Source organism: Castor canadensis, chromosome 11 (genome assembly GCF_047511655.1).
Source record: "Castor canadensis chromosome 11, mCasCan1.hap1v2, whole genome shotgun sequence".
Taxonomy (NCBI): Eukaryota; Metazoa; Chordata; class Mammalia; order Rodentia; family Castoridae; genus Castor; species Castor canadensis.
In genome coordinates, this window is record NC_133396.1 from 37,048,725 (window position 1) to 37,066,017 (window position 17,293).

A 17,293-nucleotide genomic window follows, 5' to 3' on the forward strand; every position below is an offset into this window, starting at 1 on the left:
AGAAAAAGGACTTAGGCTCTATTCAATGCCAAGGTCATTAATTTGATGATGCAAATGGTAAACTTAAATTTCTTCAATAAGAGTAATTAACTTCTGTAACAAACTTCTGAGATGGCTCGTATTATAGGGAAGTCAAACCTGAACTAATAACATTTCCTTGAAATGTCTTTTTAAGTACACACTCTTTGTGTTAGGTTCCTCATGAATGTGTGCTTTCTCCCCCAGGGACCTGGGAAAAACACAAGTGCGACTTGGGACACTTGAGAACATCCTCCTGATGACTCTTAACTTGGAAAAACTGTAAGTTAGTTTTTATTAGATCTATGTATCACCTAGTCTCCTTTGGTTTGCTTGGTTAATTTCTTAAGTCAGGCTGATTGAGATGCCATTTCCATGTAATAAAATTCACACTTTTTTTTTTTGAGGGACTGGGTTTTGAACTTAGGGCTTTGCACCTATTAGGCAGGTGCTTCTACCACTTGAGCCAAACCTCCCAAATTTACACTTTTTAAGTCTACAGTTTAATGGGTTTGCATAGCTATGTAACTCCAACCCCACTGATGATAATTACACGATCCTGTCATCTCCAAAAGCCCCTCACATCCTTTCGGGGTCAGTCCAATCCACCCACTGCTAGCCACTTGCAACTATCAAACTTTTTTTTTTTTTTTTTTTAATGGTACTGGGGTTTGAACTCAGAGTCTTGTCCTTGCTAGGCAGGCAGGTGAGCCACTCTGCCAGCATTTTTTTGAGCATTCTTTCTTTTTGGGGGGAGGGTAGTGGGATTTGAACTCGGGGCCAACACCTTGAGCAACTGCACCAGCCCTTTTTTATGATTTTTTTTTTTTTTTGAGATATGGTCTCTCAAACTACTTGTCCAGGCTGGCATACAAACGACAATCCTCCTGATCTCTGCCTCCTGAGTAGCTAGGATTACAGATATGAGCCACTGGTACCTGGCTTTTTGAGCATTTTATATATGGAATCATACAGTACATAGCCTTTATGTTTGGCTATGTGGAGTGGAGGTCCAAGCAGTAGAGCACCTGTTTTGCACTCTTGAAGCCCCAAGTTCAAACCCCAATCTCACACACACACACACACACACACACACACACACACACACACAAAACTTCAGCAAAAAAAAAAAAGGCAGTGGAGGGGGATTGGAGGGGTGGTGGTGGGGAAGGGACTGGGTGTGGCTCAAGTGGTAGAGAGCCTGCTTAGCAAGTACAGGCCTTGAGTTAAGAACCATAGTACCAGAGGTGCAGCTTAAGTGTTAGAGCACCTGCTTCTAAGAGCAAAACCCTGAGTTCAAACCCCAGTCCAACGCAAAAACAAAACAAAAAAACAATATTAAAAGAAAAATCCATATACCCGAAAAACTGTTAAGAATGAGAGGGGATGGGGCAAAGAAAGAGTAAACTAGATGACCAAAGAACTTCATATGCCTGTTGAAAATACCACAATGAAAGCCCTTTGTACAGTTAAGTTATGCTAGTAAAAATTTTAAAACCCACAGTGGTGACCAAAAAAATCATTGTCTAAGCCAATCATAAAGATTTTCTCCTATGTTTCCTCGGCCAGTCGACAGGATTGCTCAAGGTTAGTATGGAAAAGGCCCTTCATTTAGCCCTCTGCTCTGATCATTTTTATGATCCCCACACTGTCAAATCTTTTGGTTTCTGCTCCAGTCTCATCATCCTCAACCTCCAATACAGTGTCTGCCAGTTGATCACCCACTGTCAGGGAGATGCCTTCCTCTGGATAGCAGAGGCCTCATCACTAACCAGGCTTCTTAGTTACCCAAGGTAGTGGTGTTCTCCCTGTCCTTCCTCCCTCCTTTCCCTTTGCTTCCTTCCCTCCCACCTTCCTATTTCTCTTCTTTTCTTCTTTTTTGAGACAGGGTCTTGCTATGTAAACCCCCCCTCCCTTTTTTTTTTTATTTTTGTGCTGGGTACTGGTACATTGTATGATTTACCCAAGTTCTTACAATGTATCAAATACATCATACTTAAATTCACCCGCTCCACTGTTCTCCTTTATTCCATCCTCCCCCCAAGCTGCCCTTAAATTTGCAATCCTCCTGCCTCTCTGTCTCCTGAGTGCTGAGATTACACGCGGGCATCAGCATGCCCTGTTGCTTTTTTCTTGGATAGGAAAAACACTATCATTCTCTGTGGCCATTTTCACTCTTTAAGTTTTGTACGTACCTCATGGACATTTATAAGAACTCGTTCATGTCTTTGTGTGCTCATTCTAACATACATGTAAATTCTGTGTTGGTTTTGATTGATTGTTTTTCCCCTCAATACAGATCATTGCCTCTTTGCATCCTTAGTAATTTTTGGATTCCACACATTGTGAATTTGAGTTTGTTGTGTGCTGTATATATTTTGATATTCCTATAAATATGCTTGATCATATTTCAGGTGAGGTTATGTTACTCAAAACAATTTTACCATTTGGGCTCTAACTTTGAAGATTTGTGAAGAGGGACCACAAAGTAACCCTTAATCCAGAGTCATTATTGACAAGTACTAAGGCAAGACCTTTGAGTACCCAGTGCCCTATGATCATTAGGGTTTCCAGTCTGCCTTGTGGGAACAGGCAGTATTCCTAACCCTGTGCCATATCCTCTAATCTGTTTGGTGGGGCTTTTCCTACCCCTGAGTAGTTTCCTCACACACATGCACTGATTAGCACTTGCTGTATACTTGACCATCCTTCGACACAGCTCCAGAGTTTTTTCTCTGTGACTCTGTCTCATCTGGTACTGTGCTCTGAATTATAGTCACCTTGGTTCACCTGGATCTCGAGTTTCATTTCTTTTATTTATTTATTTATTTATTTATTGGTAGTATGGGGCTTGAACTCAGGGCCTCACACTTGCAAGGCAGACTCTCTACAACTTGAGCCACTCAACCAGCCCTCAAGTCCATTTCCTTAAGTAAGGAGATCATCAGTCTCTGCTTGTGTTCCTTCCCTACTTTGTAACCTGGAAACTCTCTCGGAGTGGTAAGCTAGTGTGTTAGTCAGCTTTGCATCCCTATGACAGACTACCTGAGAAAACAACTTAGAAGAGGAAAGGATTCTGTTTTCTCAGGGACTAACAGGTAGGGAAATCACGGGGCTCACTTCATTTACTTCCCATTTAATGACTGTCTGATACCCAATGTCTTGAAAACTTGTTCTTTCATATATTTTATTGCTGTTTCGGTTGTAAGTTTAAATTGGTTCCTGTCACTCCATCTTGGCCATAAGCCAGTAATGCTCTTTAAGTCTGTTTTTATTCACAGACCAGCTGTTATTTCCTTTAGTCTAAAACATTTCACCACTTTTTTTTTTTTTGGTCTTTCATGACATTGGGACATTTAAACAGTCTGAGACAGTTGTCTTGTAAATGGTTCCACAATCTGGATTTGTCTTTTCCTCAAGACTAAATTTAGGTTAACCCTGTGATATACCACATGATTTCAGGTGACCCGTGCTACTGTCTAGTCATCTGATTAAAGTGGCATCCTGAAGATCTTCAAATTCTCGCTTCATCATTATGATATAACCAGTGGACCATCAATTAGAGATCACTGAAGATGCTGCCCTGAAGCATCTTTTCACCCACCTATGCATCAGTGAGAATCCTTATTCAAACCAGTTATTACTTGGTGCTCACAAAATGATGCTTTTCTAATTCTGTCATTCCTTCTACATTTATTAGCTTGCATTATTCTATTACTGAACAGCCCTCCTCCACCTGTTGGTTTTTTGTTTTTTTTTTTTTTTTTGAGTATTACTATGGGTACAGGATTCCTCTTATTTATGCTGTACCTTATTATCATCTTTACAGTTCTTGTGTGGGTGATGCTGACATCAAAGCCAGGATCTTCTCAGACATCTGGACAAGCCCTCTGCCACTGAGCTGCACCCCTAGCCCTCTAGTTTTTTGTGTGCTCAGATTGCCCAGATTTACACAGTGTTTTCTAACCACACAATATGGATTAAGCTATGCTGTTTTTAATGCCCAGAATAATTTCTAGTATTTGCCACTTCCGATGGGAATTGAGAAAGTGACTTCCTAAGTTGGGAGTTTATCATAGAAGTCTGCCTCCTTCCTGTGCACTGCCAACCCAGACTGAGACTTGAGTTGAGAGGAGATGCTTCTGATTGATACTACAGACCAATGTCACCCAATTCTAATCCTTAGCACTCTATTTTAGGCATAGGACACCCACTGCCATGCCGATCCTTCAGTTAGGCACCTGTCTTCCTTCCTGTTTATTTTCAATATGCAAGAGCAGCAATTTACCTTTGGGCTCTTTCCAACCTGTCCAGGTTATGTGCTACCTGAAGAGTTCTTTTTGCACAGCCCTGTGGCCTTCCTCTTCCACCCTTCAGTACCCCCTTTCCATTAACTTAATTATCTGTGTTTCCATCTGTAGGATCTTACCTAGCCATATGGCCTGCTGCCTCTGCCAATATAAAAGTAACATTGAAGTTGTCTGCAAGACAGTCAAGCTGCATTGTGACAATGAATGTCTGCCAAACACCACACAGTGTCGTGAGTCCGTTGTCTTTTGAAAAATGTTTTAATTTTAATTTCTAATATTCAGTTTCTAAATAGTGATAAATTATTAAACTAATAATGTAATTGCTTTACTTTTATTTATTCACCCAGAGTTAAACTTCCTAAATTTCTGAACTGCTCCCGTGCTCAATGTCAGGTTCTTAGTTGTCATTGCATAATTTCTAATAGAACTCTTCCATATGGGCAAGGACCTAGAAGAGGCAGGGAATAATATTAATGGTCACTGTACTGTATTCTCCCCTTGGGGCTTTGACATCCAGGGATCACTTATTCATACAGTGTCATGCAGCTTGTAAGTAGCTTTTATATGTGTTATGTCTCAAGTGCTCCCTGACCTACAGGGCAGCGTTTTGCTTGTTTGTTTTTGCAATTTTATATAAAAAAAAAAAAAGTAAGTGCTACTCTCTTATTTGGAATCTGGGAGTTTATAATTCTGTAACTAGCAATTACTGCCTTACTCTCCTAATGAAGTGAGAGCTCTTCATGCTTAGACTGTCCAACTCTGAACTCACTCTCAGTTGAGGCTTTTCTATCTATGCACAGATCCCTTAGGTGCTTTTATGGGTATATGTAGGTATTATATCTTGTCATTATCACTAATGTCTTGGCTTCCAAAATATCAGTGCTTTGATATCCTGATAGCTTGAAAACACAAGCCTACTGGTGAAGTCACTTTGTGACTTACGTGAACCCAGTGTTCAAAACAATTTTTCAGCAGTAACATTATTCTCGTTTTACCCGCATGAAAAACATACTTTTTCATTTCCTTTTATCCTGAGGAAAATAAGATCTCAGGTGCCATGTGCTTTATCCCAATACCTGGATCATCTGTCCCCAGTTCTGGGCTCTCCAGGAGTCCACATTCTTCCTTCCTCATCACCCTTGTCTCCTGCTCTAACTCTCATTACCACCACAAATACTCTCAAATGTCCTGGAAAAAAAAAGCCTAACTACACCATACTCCAGCTGACCTCGATGCAATCAGATGCTTTGGATGGCTCCCAAGTTGGAATTGTTAGTAATGAAATGAAAGCAGTTCAAACATTGGGCTAAAGTATCTTTTCAAAATAAAAATAAAGTTTAAAAAAGAGAAAAAACAAAAAAGGACAGAAAAGAAAAAAAAGTAGCTTTCCCCCCAGGGATTTAGGACCTCAAGACGTGTTTCCCCAGAAGTTGCTGTTACTCTACAGATTTGTTGCACATTGCACAGAGACATACAGCCAGGCAAACTGAAAATTCCTTGACCTGCATATCCCAGCTCCCTGACCAAATTTAAGGAAAAATCCAGGAATGGTAGAGTGTTTTTGTTTTTGTTTGGTATAGAGTCTTCTGTTATGGGGGTTAGGCTACATGGGATCAGAGCCCAAGCAAAGGAACTAAATGGGTAGGTGGAGGGGGACAGGCCACCTGAAGATTTCTTAGCGAAAGAATGCTCCCCTCATAGGACTGTCCTTCATCTGGCTCTCTGTGACAGTAGCAAGAACACAGTATGGGGAAGGGGAGTTGAGAGAGAAGCTTTGTTATCCTTCTGTGTCTGAGTCAGGACAATATGGGAACTGTGAATGTGAAGAGGTTTGCTGAGCAGGCAAATATTTGTCTTCCAGTCTTGGTATTTTATTGAGTATTGGGCATTTGGCTTTCCTAACCAGAGTTCCTGTATTTCACACTATGGAATGTTCTGAATAGGTAGCTACTTTGTCAAAGTTGTCTTTTTCTCTCTTTGTTGCCATTTCATAGGTTTAAAGTTTGGGCTTATTTTTCTCCCCTTTAAACGACACTCAAATAATGCCTCCCCTCTACTTTGTCTGTGATTTGTAGCGATGATCTGATTTAAGAAAAAAAAAAAAACTGTCCACCAGTCTTCCCCTTCTCAACAGCAGTCTTTTTTTTTTTTTTTTTTTTTGACAGTTGAAGAAGCATCTATAGAGAACACAGAAGGAAAATTCATGAAGGTGTTACAGACCCGGAAGAAGAGCACAAACACTGAGTTGACTATTGAACCAGAAAGGGGATATGAGGACCAAAATGGTGTCAGCTCTTCTGGCTTCATAAATGAGCAGCCAGACTTTAATGATGATGAAAGTGATCTCATTAGTGCACTAAATTACCTATTGCCATTTTTCTCACAGGGAAATCTAAAAGATGTAGAATCAAAATTGTTACCATTCATTAAACTGCTTTTTTCCAATGTGCAAAATGGAAATAATTCCCCTGGTAATTTGAAAACTGATACAAGGAGACCCCCTCTTAAACCTTCTTCAGACAACTCAGCTTACAAAAGTAAATTGAACAAGCTCTATTTTCTGGAAAGTTTGTTAGATGCAGAAATTCAGGAAAAAATTGATGAGGTTAAAAAAGAAAAAACAGCCATGTTTATGCAGCCTAGCCTTCTTAGTCCCAAATCTGAACGCCAAATCTTTCAATGGAAAATGGATACTGACCAACCCCAGGAAAACAGCCTGGCAGAGACTGCAGAGAAAAGGCTGCAGAGGGTGAACAGAGTCCTCAAGGGGCCAAAAAGCATACAGAAAAGGCATTTCAAGGAAGTGAGGAAACAGAGCATCTGGGGGAGACAGAGTGCCCTGCCTCTTATGGAGAATATTGGTGCAGAAAGAAGGCTTAGGAGACCATCCCTAGGGGAGCTGCAGAAGCTTCCCATGGTACAGGAGCCATGGAAATCAGAGGAATTCACCTTCCAAACAGACCCCTCACTCACAGAAGAACAGAAGGCAACTGTCTCTTCTTCCCTGAATCCATACTCAGCGGACATGTCTACTATTGCAAAACCACTACCTGACGTCAGAAATAAAGCAAAAGACTTAACCGACACCATGTTTGTTTTAGAAGATGCAAATGCTAGAGTTAAAAACATAGAGGCTTCTAAACCAATCATACATGACCGAAAAAATCTCCTTCATAAAACAGGCTCTCGTGTGGTCCATGGAACACCTAAGTCAAAACTGACTCAAAAGGTCAGAAAGAAAAAGTCTCGCTTGAGCATGCTGCTTGCACACAGGCCTCCCTTCCCTGCGGTGAGGAGCCTCATAAATTCCCCTTCACAAAGGGCCATTGCATCTTTGGGAGACCTGAGTTCTCAGGACAACCCTTTTTCAGAATTATATGCTCTTTCAGAACCTGTTACAGAGGACACTCCTATACAAATACAGACTGAAGAAAATGCTCTTATGGCAAACACTGATGAGCCAGAAGAAAGTTTCTCTGAAGCCACAAACCAGGAAGATGCTGCTGATGCAGATTCCAGTGTGGGTGCATTCAAAATACCAACTGTGAAACAAACCAATGAGATACAATGGGAGTACCCCAACATGGGCACTGACTCAACCACCAAGCCCAAAGATCTCCTTACCACACTGGCATCCCTGGCTGACCTTCTTGTATCAAAACTAATCCAGCAGCTTCAGTCCCTCATCCCCAACAATGATGTGAGAACACTTCTTTCTCAAATGATCAAGACCTTAGGGGTTGACTGCTCTGATGCTGATGTGCAGAAGGCCTGTTCTAAGCTCATCCTCAGAACAGGCTACCTAATGAAACTTCTCAGTGAGGAGCGAGAACACAGTGTGTCCAGAACTGACTGGGATACAGACCACTGGAAAACAGAGGACTACATCAGTGACAGTACAGAGCTTCAGCGTGGACAGAAGGGGCAGGAATCAAGTGAGGTGAGGAAATCTGTAAAACATAAGACCCTGATTTTCCCATCATTCAGGATACGCCCAAGATTTCCCATGCTTAGGCAGGAAGCAGGAAGACCAGGGGTGCTAGTGCAGTGCAAAGTTATGAGGCTAAGACTGTGTCCCCCATTTTGCTCCTTTGGAGACTGAAGTGGACCTAAAACAGATAAAATTTAATAGAAAAATGCAAATTAATAAGGCATGTAACATATTTGCATTCTTTAAGAACCTACAAGCTACTCATCTGGAACAATGGGGTTTTAAATAGTTTTCATCCTTCCCATCTCCTTGCTACTTAACAAAAACTATTATTTTTCTTTTTAGCTCACACAAGAAGTTCCAGCATATGGTTATGAAAACAAACTTATCTTGGCAATACCTGTGGCCATGGGAGTTACGATCTTGATTATAATTTTCTGTCTCATTGAGGTAAGAACCACAATTCATTCAGGTTTCCAGGATATGTGTTGTCTTTGTAATAGAATCAGACCCCACAAACTGAAAACCAAAGGCATTTTCCCACTCTCTACAGAAAGGTAATTCCGTGATGGTGTACACAGTGTTCTTTCTATAGAATCATATTTCTCAATGTCAAGCCATTACATAGCATTCGGAATTTGGGTCAATCCTGCCATATTAGTAAGATTACAGAGTCTAATTGTGTATCTAGGAGTCAGGGACCAGCATGGGGTTAGTTTGTGAAGACCTCTGGGAAGCTGATCACTGGCCACTGCACAGGCAGTACCCTCTGCATCTCCCAGTAGCTTACAGCCATTCTTGAAATTTCTATAAACTCGTATACTGCTTTTAATTTGTATGTTCAGTTCAAGCTGCATTTGTGTTTATTTATGTTTACATTATTTCCTCTGCTGTTTAAACGATAGGCTCTTTGAAAGGACAAAAAGCCTGCAATATTTTACCTGAAATAGAAGGTAATGGTAGTCAAAAGAAGAGAGATATAAGGCATTGGGTCAACTCCACAAAGAGGAATAATACAATTCAATATTTATTTAAAGTAGCATGCAGAGTCCAGCAACAGACAGACTAGGTCTTCCCAAGTTTTGTGTGTGTGCTGGAATTAAAAAAGGGCCTTTCACATGCTGAGCATGTACTGTACCACTGAGCTACACTTCTAGCCTAAGACTTCAAAGGTCACCTTCTAATAATTCTAGTCAGTGGAACAAACGGTAATAGAAGAGCTGCCTAACTATTTAAGAGCAAGTAACAAAACACTGCTACACTTCACCCTAAACAAATATATTTCCATAAATATAAAGACAGACTGGGAGACAAGCCAGAGGGAGATGGAGGGAGGGAAGAAGGGAGAGAGAGATAAAGATTGAGAGGAGAGAGAGAGAGAGAGAGAAACTAAACACAGGCCATACTTTTATAGTTTTGTGGTGGAAAGAGCTTTCTAAGTCTGATACCATGGGCAGGAACCTTTGGTAGATTTGACCACCTTGCCTCTGGTGCCATAGCAATCTTAGATTTATGGGTGCTAGGCATAGGACAAAGAGTTTTCCATAGATCTGATATAGTCCTCACAAAAATCCTGTGAGGCAGATCTCATCAGTCCTGTTTTACAAATGAAGATCATTTAAGGCCCCAGTGACAAAACCAAAGGCATAAAAGCCTCCAATTTTCCTGGCCATAAAACTTGAACCACTTACTACCAGTGCTCTGTTTTGCCTCCTTAGAGACAATACTGGGAAATATCTGAAACACTGAGATCCAAGGAAAACCATCAAAAACCATTGAATGAATGAATACATTTAATGTAAAACAGGACAAATACAATTCACTGGGAAGGGAGTCAGGGCTGTAAAGAGCAGGTGTGTTTCCAGTGGAAACCACCACATCGATCAGCCCCCATCCTCACCCCACACCTTGCCTCAGAGCTTATGGGATTTTTGGTTTGGGTTGTTTGTTTGTTTCTTTGTTTTGTACTGGGGTTTGAATTCAGGATCTCACACTTGCTAGGCAAATGACTAGTTTATTCTTAAGATAGGATCTCAAGTTTTTGCCCAGGCCAGGTTAGGACCATGATCCTCCCATCCTCACATGCCCTGCCCTGAGTTTTGGAATTTTATCACATAAATCATATACATCTTTGCGTAAACTTATTCTCAGGGACTTCCTACATCTTTATTGCTAGTGTAAGGAGCTCTTTCATTTTTCTAATTCCTATTGGTGATACATGGGAAAGCTATGGAGGTGTTCGGGCTGATCTCTTCATTTTCTATCTAATTACATTAGTGAGTTCAATTGGTGCCAATTAAATTTTATTTGATTGTCTTGGGCTTTTTGAATTGTTCATCATTTCACATACAAATAATATTTTGGCCCTTCCTTTCTAATGCTTATAACCCATTTGTTTGCCTTATTACATTGACTGGGACCTCATCAACAGGGATGATTGAAGCACTAATAAGAAACATTTTACTCTTGCTTTTGCTCTAAAAACAGCACTGCTAGTTTGCTTTCTGGTAGATACTTTTTTTTTTTTAATCCACATAAGGATGTTTCCTTTTGCGATTTAAAGGGTTTTTATTGAGAATTCTCCACTGAATTTTATCTAAAACAGTCAGTACAATGTTATCAAGTGCCAGCTGCATGCAAGTTCCTAAGTTAGGAACTGTGGAAGAGAAAAAGAACTATCGACAGACTAGAATTCCTGTGTTAAGAAAAGTTACATGAGTTAGTAAGACTTAAAGGGATGGATAAAGATTTGAAGATAATGTTTCCTGTGGTGGATAATCATAATTGTGCTTTCTTCCAAAACAGATTTATTCCCACAGAAGAACAGAGGATGATAGAGAAGGGTCCTCAAGGTAAATATAGATCTAGCACTCTTTTCATGAGGGTCTGAGAACTAGGGGAGAACTTAGAACTCATCTCTCATCTCTAGGGAAGCACGTAGAACTCACTGGTTTCACAGTGTGTAAACACCCAGATGCCGGAAGAATACTCATTTCCCATAGGGTTTCGACTGGCTCCAGCAAAAGTAGTTCCATAGTCAAGGCAGAGGAAGCCAGGACTTTACTATCACCAGTCCCTCAAGCAAAGAGGGCAAAGAGTAAGAGGTCATGCGTGCTCCTGCTGGTGGTGGGCATCTAGCTCAGACAGAGACTTTACTGGAGGCTTTGGGGCCTCTGTTGGGATGCCCCAGGATGTTAGGCAGGGCTGGTGAAAGATGGAGTTTCTGAGTCCTTCCTGTAAAGTAGTGTGAAAACTGACCTTCTCAATCCTATTAGCTACCTTCTCATCTCTACTCTCTCTTTTAACCAAACCTCATAGATCTTTAGTTAGGAAAGACCTTAGACAGTAGTTGGTCTCTTCTGTTTATCATAAGGAAATGGGAAAGAAAAAGGGTAAACATCTTGTCCCATGGTCATACTGCTAGTGAGTCTCAGGAAGGTGGCTCCTTTGAAGCCTGACACTTCTCCATTACTTACACTGTGGTTGGGCTGTGATTACATTTTATATCACGAATCAGTACTCACATACCATGCAATGAACGTAGTTTCTAGAACAATACACACAAGATACTTTGTCTTTTAGTGCTAGTATTAGCCTTTAAACTGATTCCATGCTGCATTTATTAGTAACAGCCTCAGTAGGAAAATCTATGAGCTAGATACTTCATTAGTTGGACTCATATATTTACTTTGGCTGCCTATGAGTCCACTTATGGGGAAAGCAGCTAGGAAAACAGAACTACCTTCTCCCTCACCCTGCCCCCCACCCCGCCCCAGTAAGTGAATGATGCATGAGAGCCAAATCTGAAGAGGACTAATATGAAAGGCTCTGAGAGTGTGAAATGCTTCTTCCCAGTGTGGTTGTGCAGCTTGTTCACTGCACAAGGGCACACAGCAGAGGGGATAAGTGGGACTACTGATCCTGTCTACACTCCAAGCCACACCCCATACAAAGGGCTTCCCAGACATTGTCAGGCTCATTGGGGCAGACATGGACAGCTCCTGGATGCATGGAATTATTTTAAAGCCCCCAGGTCTGGGGTGACTTTGCTTGTTGTGATTATGGACCAAAGCACAAGTTTTTGTCTTAGTAAGACCTGAGATGTACATTTTAAGAGACATGTAAAATAACATGACTCACTAACTGCCTTGTGCATGTGTTTTCCTCCAAGGGGATTTTTCGGATTTCTGCGCAGGAGAAACAAAAAGGAAAGTGAGAGTCAGGCAAGTTTGAAGAGGACTTGGCACTGTGGCTGGAAAACGGAGGGAAAGCAGAATTAATATCTCCCCTTCTCTTTCCTAGGAGGGCTTCTTTGGGTTAAGGTGGCCAAATTGGCTTAAGGGTATGTACAGATCGATCAGTGTCACACCCAAGAAAAGTATGGGCCAGAAGCTACATGACACAGACTCTTCTGATGACAAGATCTTCAATAAGGATGCAGGGTAAATGGCGGAGGGGTGATTTAAGATTCCTAGCTAACACAGGAGTAAGAAAAAGTTGGGACTTTAAAGAGTAAAAGTCTTGCATTGTTCTTCTCCCAGGGAGCTCAGGGAAGTCATCATAGACAGTTGTAGAACTTCAAGAGAAAAAGGATTGCAATCTTTTCAAGTGAACTCAGCGAAGTCATCATAGACAGTTCTGGAACGTCAAGAGAAATAGGATTGCATTATTCTCCCAGCGAGATCCTCATGGAGGCTTCTGGAACATCAAGAGAAAAAGGCTTGCATTATTCTCCCAGGGAGCTCAGCCACGTCATCATAACAGTTCCAAAGGAGGGAGATTCAGCCCCAGAGGCTGAGAAGAGGGAACTGGCTTGAGTTGCTCTCCACTCAGCCTATGCAGTGATGCCTCTCCTGCCTCAGAAACTGACAAATTTTGTCTTCTAATGCAGCATGGTTTTTCTCATTAAAATGTATGAAATTTATAACCAATTCTCTCCCTGTAGTAAGAAATTAAAACCTAAACAGTTAAATAATGTATGTGCAAATTACAAGGACATAGGCAGGAAAACCAGAACTGATGCTGGACTCCTTTGTGGCAGTCTAGCTTCTGCAAGAGGCAGTTTAGGCAGTGAAAGTGCTTCTTGCCCTACCTCCTCCAGTGTAATCATCCTCTGAGCATCAGAAAACATATCTTCAAGGGGTGTAGATTTTTAAGTCAAATTCCAATTGTTCTCTTGCCCTTTCCTCTAGTTCACCAAGAACCAGTCATTTCTAAGGTATTTGACCTCTTGCCCTCAGGGAACTGTACACCTCTAGACCTACTCACTAAATGTTGGGGTCACTAGAATATCAGTGAGTCTACTGTAGTGTGTGGCCAGGTCTTGTTTTTTTTTCCCCCCAAGCCCTCAAACTATTACATGAGTATGGTCCTGTCTTGGAAGGGTTTTCCATTTTGACAAGCAGGTAGAAAATTGATAGTTTGTTTTTCTTTTAAAAATCTCAACCCTGCTAGCCACTGGTGGCTCACGCCTGTAATCCCAGCTATTCAAGAGGCAGAGATCAGGAAGATCTCAGTTTGAAGCCAGCCCAAGCAAATAGTTTGTGAGACCCTATATCAAAAAAAAAAAAAAAAAAACCTTTACAAAAAATGAGCAGGTAGAATGGCTCAAGCTGTAGGCCCTGAGTACAAACCCTAGTACCACACACACAAACACACACACACACACACACACACGTACAAATCAACCCTTGGACAACTAGTAGGGAGACACAAAGAGGGATAGTGTAAGAATGTGCAAGGGCGGTAATTTCCTAAGATTTCCCTCCCTAGCCTTTATTTCCAAAACTAAAGTGGTGGGGCTACTTCTCCATTCACTTCGACTGCCCCAGCCTCTCCCATTTCCACTGAGGGTCCCACATGTGCTGCTCAGCTCCTTCCAACTCTGCTCTCCTCCAAACCTATCTTCTTCCTGCCTTGTCCAACTGGCATCCATAGCTACATGATTGCAAGTGGCCATTTGCAGAGGATGCAAGGGTTCCTTCACTCCATGCTCAAAAATAGTTAGTGTTAAGCACAACTGTGAGTAAAAGAAAATCAGGGTAAACAAGACTAATCTACCTACTGATCACGAGAAAATGCTGGTATTCCAGTAATATGAGATGAAGAACAGTATCAGCCACAAATGGATGAAGAGCCCCAGGTCTCCTGGAGGAGCAGTGTGCCTGGAGAGCACCTCAGTGTGATTTGCTGGTTAGGGTTCCAAGCAGTGAGTGGCCTGTCAGTTCGTCATCTGGCTGATGAGTTAGCTAATTGTGGGCAGGAGACCCCTTTTCTCTTGATGCTTCCCATAGTTCCTTCCTGAAAATGAAAATCAGTGTTTCTCCTTGGGTGGTGACAAGTGAGTCAAAAAAAATTTACTGAATTTAAAGCATAAGATTAAATAGTAATAATAAGAGGAAGCAAAAACAACTACCACTTACAATCAGTTTACTTGGTGCCAGGCCCTTTGTTAGGCATTTCACAGTCTTTCATCAAGAGAAAGCCCTACAGTCACAGAAGCATAGAGTTTTTGGCTTTTTGTTCTTATTGTTGTTGTTTGGTTTGTTTCTGTTGTTATTGTTTGTTTTGATTTTTATCATCATTTGATATAGAAGGAAGCAGGGTTCAAAGACTGTAGATAACCTACCTAGGTGCTTAAGGCCACACATCCAAAATAAGGAGTTAGGTTTTTAGCCCAGGACCAGTAGACTCCAAAGCCACTTAACCATTACACTGCCCTGCTGTAGGGTACAGGGGTATGGTGAGGTACAAACCATGCTGCAAGCACAAATAAAGGCAGTAACAAAAAAGTGGTGTTCACTCAAACAATCATAATACTGATGGGGAAGATGATGGCCATTACTTTTTATTGAGCATCCAAGATTAGATACAGCACTAGGCACTTTGGTTACAATGTTGTCACAAGGACAGAAACGCTCTAAGCCAGCTCTCATTAATGGGGGGCAGGGTATTGTTTTTTGGTTTCCTTTCATTTTTTGGGGGGAGGGGCTGGAGTTTGAACTCAGGGCTTTGTGCTTCCAAAGCAAGGCACTCTACTGTTAAGCCATACCTACAGTCCATTTTGCTCTGGCTATTCTGAAGATGGGGGTCTCTTGAATTATTTGTCCAACCTGGCTCAATCTGTGATCCTCCCAATCTTAGCCTCCCAGGAAGCTAGGATTACAGGTATAAGCCACTGGTACCCGTATAGAGGTGTTTCCCTAATAAGACTGTTGGACAAAAAGCCAGGAGGTAACAAGAAACCTCCATGGCCTTCCCACAGTGTGAAACAGGATTCCAAGAAGCTTTATGGTGTCTTATTTGCATTATTTTAAATTTGACACAAAAAGTGAAGGTCATTTTTATTGTAATGCTATCAGATTTTACAATTAAATTGTACAATTGATTAAACCCACAAGCTTTAGTTTCTACATTGTCCAGCTGGACCTAGATGAGGCAGAATTTCTACCCAAATCCAGACTTTCTGCCCGGCCAGCTTGTGGCCAGCTGTTCTATCCTTGAGCCAGGCACCCACCCCTAACTGTAATCTGGAAGAGGAATGGTGTCTTGGGTTGAGTGGCACAGAACATGACTATCTCTGTCTTACTGATGGGCAAACCATAGCTCAGAAAAACAGCTCTTAGTGGAGACTTAAGTGATAGAGGTGGACACCAGACCAATGCCACTGCATGAATGAAAACTCTCACTGACCCCAGTGAAACCTGTCAGAGAAATAAGACATTCTTAACAAGATGATGAAATGAGACGAAATATAATCGGGGCAAAAATGCTGCAGACCAGAGATGTGTCAGGTCACTGAAGGAAAAGTTAGGTGGCCTAGGGAGAGTCCATAAAAGGATGGAACTTAAGCTGGGTAGGAGTTATATGCAAGATGCTGTGCCTTGTGTTGGGGAAAAAATTGACTAGGACAGAGTCCCTTTCCTCAGGGGACTCCTAGGCTGGGAGGATGACAGAGATCTTAATCCACACTGAGAAGACAGTGTATTGAATGAAACTATGGCTGCGTATCAAGAAGTAGTGCAGCTCTGGGTTCTCTGTAAAGGAGCAGAAATAAGGGATGAAGGAGCATGACATGCAAGCATGCAAGGAGTAAAAAGTGTAAATCCTACAGGCTGCATAGGGGCCAGGGACCATGATCCCAAATGCATAGGAACCAGAGGTCGAACTACTGATAGGTTAAACAGTGAGAAGACATGATCAAGTTTGGAATTTAGGAGAGTCCTTTGATGGTGGCCTAAAATAGAGAGAGAGCAGAAGATAACTAGGGGTCTGGACTAAGCAGGAATTGGGAGGAAAATGGAGCTCCAGATAAGAAGTTTGATTCAGCAGGGGCTTTTCTAGCTCAACAGGAACCAGCAAGCTCAATTGGAAAAATTAGGCTAACGAGGTCATCTCACCACCAAGCAGTATCCAAAAAGGTAGCATAGATGTTCCCTGCTTCCCTAGTCCTATGAACATGTAATACATCCCAAGACAGGCTCCTTCCATACAGAAACTCCAGCCTTGGTGTACCCACAGTCCTAATCAGCCCGCCCTGACTTGCCTCCTCTGAAAGCTTGGGATACAAAGAGTGTACTGTTATCATTCTGCTCAGAAATACCTCTCCCTAAAAAAATCACACTAATTTACACGTGCAGCATTTGGTGCTACTGTCCCCCGAGAGTGGGCGAGGAAGTTTGTGCCCAGGAAAATCAATGAGTAGTTGGCATGGAGGGGAAGACTTGGAGCCTGGGGTAAAAATCCCTACCCATTCCAAGGCTCCACTAATATACCAGCTCAGAGGGTCTCCAGTCTTTTTGGCTCAATCTCTGTATCAGAGAGTCAGTTATCTAATGGCATGTACCAGATCGCCCCCAAACTGTGACTTAAAATAGCCATAAATTTCTAATCCTCTTAATATTTACGAGTCAAGAATTGAGGAGTAGCTATAGAGTGTCAGCTCTGAGAGTCTCATGAGGCTCACAAGCTTTTGGTCAAGGCTGTGGCCATCTGAAGGCTTGACTGAGGCAGGAGGATCCACTTCCAAGGTGGC

At 41.8% G+C, this 17,293-nt stretch overlaps 1 protein-coding gene across 1 annotated transcript in view; it reads left to right on the forward strand.

The window, feature by feature from the left end:
• Positions 1-12,568, forward strand: part of LOC109683319 (uncharacterized) — a 56,701-nt gene extending 44,133 nt beyond the window's left edge. The window contains exons 8-13 of the mRNA XM_074046269.1: positions 226-300; positions 4,440-4,558; positions 6,494-8,268; positions 8,605-8,709; positions 11,065-11,111; positions 12,431-12,568. Of these exons, the coding sequence (XP_073902370.1) occupies positions 226-300; positions 4,440-4,558; positions 6,494-8,268; positions 8,605-8,709; positions 11,065-11,111; positions 12,431-12,539 (2,230 nt within the window). The 3' untranslated portion in view covers positions 12,540-12,568. The remainder of the gene's footprint in view (positions 1-225; positions 301-4,439; positions 4,559-6,493; positions 8,269-8,604; positions 8,710-11,064; positions 11,112-12,430) is intronic.
• The last annotated feature ends 4,725 nt before the right edge of the window (positions 12,569-17,293 follow it).